The 1,571-nt window shown below is 57.3% G+C and overlaps 1 protein-coding gene across 1 annotated transcript, besides 1 other annotated feature; it reads right to left on the bottom strand.

Moving 5' to 3' along the window:
* On the bottom strand, positions 1-1,571 carry Tc00.1047053507489.9 (dispersed gene family protein 1 (DGF-1), putative; the record flags this gene model as incomplete). The annotated part of the gene is made up of 1 exon (XM_797285.1): positions 1-1,571. A coding segment is annotated over one exon (1,571 nt), but the record flags the coding sequence as incomplete, so codon positions are not given.
* Positions 1-1,571: a sequence feature (areas not merged during assembly with more than two copies in the genome that could not be assigned to a particular haplotype).

Genomic DNA, 1,571 nt, shown 5'->3' with positions numbered 1-1,571 from the left:
GCGCCAATCCAGCCAGCCTGACTGCTCGACGGTCCACAATCCATCGTTATAGGTGGCGTAGGACACGGAGCCGCTGTTCCCCACCACGCGCAACACGCTGTGATTCGACACGCTGAATTCTTGGTGCTGATACAGGAAGCTTGTCCCGGAGGACATCATGTTGTTGAGCAGTGCAAAAACAGAGTGATTGCGGACACTGAGCCTGTACACGTAGAACAGGTGTTCGTACCCATCAAAGCTGCAGTAACGCGCGTACAGCGAGCTGCCACCCACCAGCGTCAGAGTCCCAACCGAGTACAAACCAAACCCACCGTACCTCAAGGAATGCGCATTGACGTTGCTGACCAACAGCGAAGAAGCAGCCAACACGACGTTCCTCAGTAACAATACGCTCAGCGTTCTGCTCGTAGTGTCCGGTATGTCGACGACAGATAACTGCACCGCGTCAACCTCCGTGACGGCGATGTCGCAGTGCTGTGGAAGAGCAAGTGCAAACACAACTACAGAGGACCGCATCACCGTCCGGCCCACGCGGATCAGGACGCCGGATGACTCGGCCGCCTCAGCACCCCCAACAAACTGCAGCACAGCCCCGTAAAGGAACGTGCACCCAGTAAGCGTGATGTTGATGGGGAGATGCAGCGGCATACTGTTAAGAGAGAACGTCAGCACGGCACCCACGCCGCTGAATGTGACACCTAAGAAGCAGTGGTGCGTCTTCCACATGTTCAGCGTGAGGCTCGTCAGCGTCTGGTTCACCACGCAGCTCGTGTCACCGTCGACGGCTCTCTCCGCCACGGGCGGCACAACCGTGTCGGGCACCTCGAAGGGAAGACACGACGCGCCATGCCATCCGCCCTTGCAGCTGCACGAGCACGAGCTGCGGTCCACCGACTCCGTCCCGGGCAGGTAGCACGCCGCGTCCTCGTTGCACGTGCCACACCTGAACAGCTCCACACCCTCCGGAAACACACCGTCGTACGACACCTCCTTCCCTTCCTCGTGCAGGTTGCACCCCACCACAAATCGCGCGGGCGACGCCAAAATCGTGTTCGGTGGAAGAAGTTTGGCAAAGACTGCACTTCCTTCCACCTGACGGTTGTGTGCAAGCACCACGGTGGTGCCGCTGCCCGACAGCCTAATTTTCTGCTGGGGATGCGATATACTTAATACTGAGGCCGCACTCACGTTGTTGCCCTCCACACGCCACTGCGCTCCACCCTGAAGGATGAGAGAGTTCGATAAATACACCAGCGCGGGATCAAAAAAATATTTCTTGCCAATGAACGTGCAGTCCGCCACTCTCAGCAGCCCCGCGGTGCTCACAGTGGCCATCTTCACAAACCAAACGCCTACGACCGCACTCATCGCGTTGTTCTCCACGTCAAAGTAGCCGCCGTTCTTCACGTCAACAGCATGAACGCAAATGGCTAATTCTGCACCATTATTTCCCGCTGTCCTCAGTACATTTCCCTTCACAATGATCCCGCCACCATCAACAACAACAACAACGGGGAAATGAAGTGCGTACCTATTCCCCTCAATGCGGTTGTCAAGCAGCAGCAGCGTCG

This window comes from Trypanosoma cruzi, genomic scaffold, assembly GCF_000209065.1.
Source record: "Trypanosoma cruzi strain CL Brener 1047053515949 genomic scaffold, whole genome shotgun sequence".
In the NCBI taxonomy this organism is placed as follows: domain Eukaryota; phylum Euglenozoa; class Kinetoplastea; order Trypanosomatida; family Trypanosomatidae; genus Trypanosoma; species Trypanosoma cruzi.
This window is presented reverse-complemented; position numbering and strand designations above follow the sequence as displayed.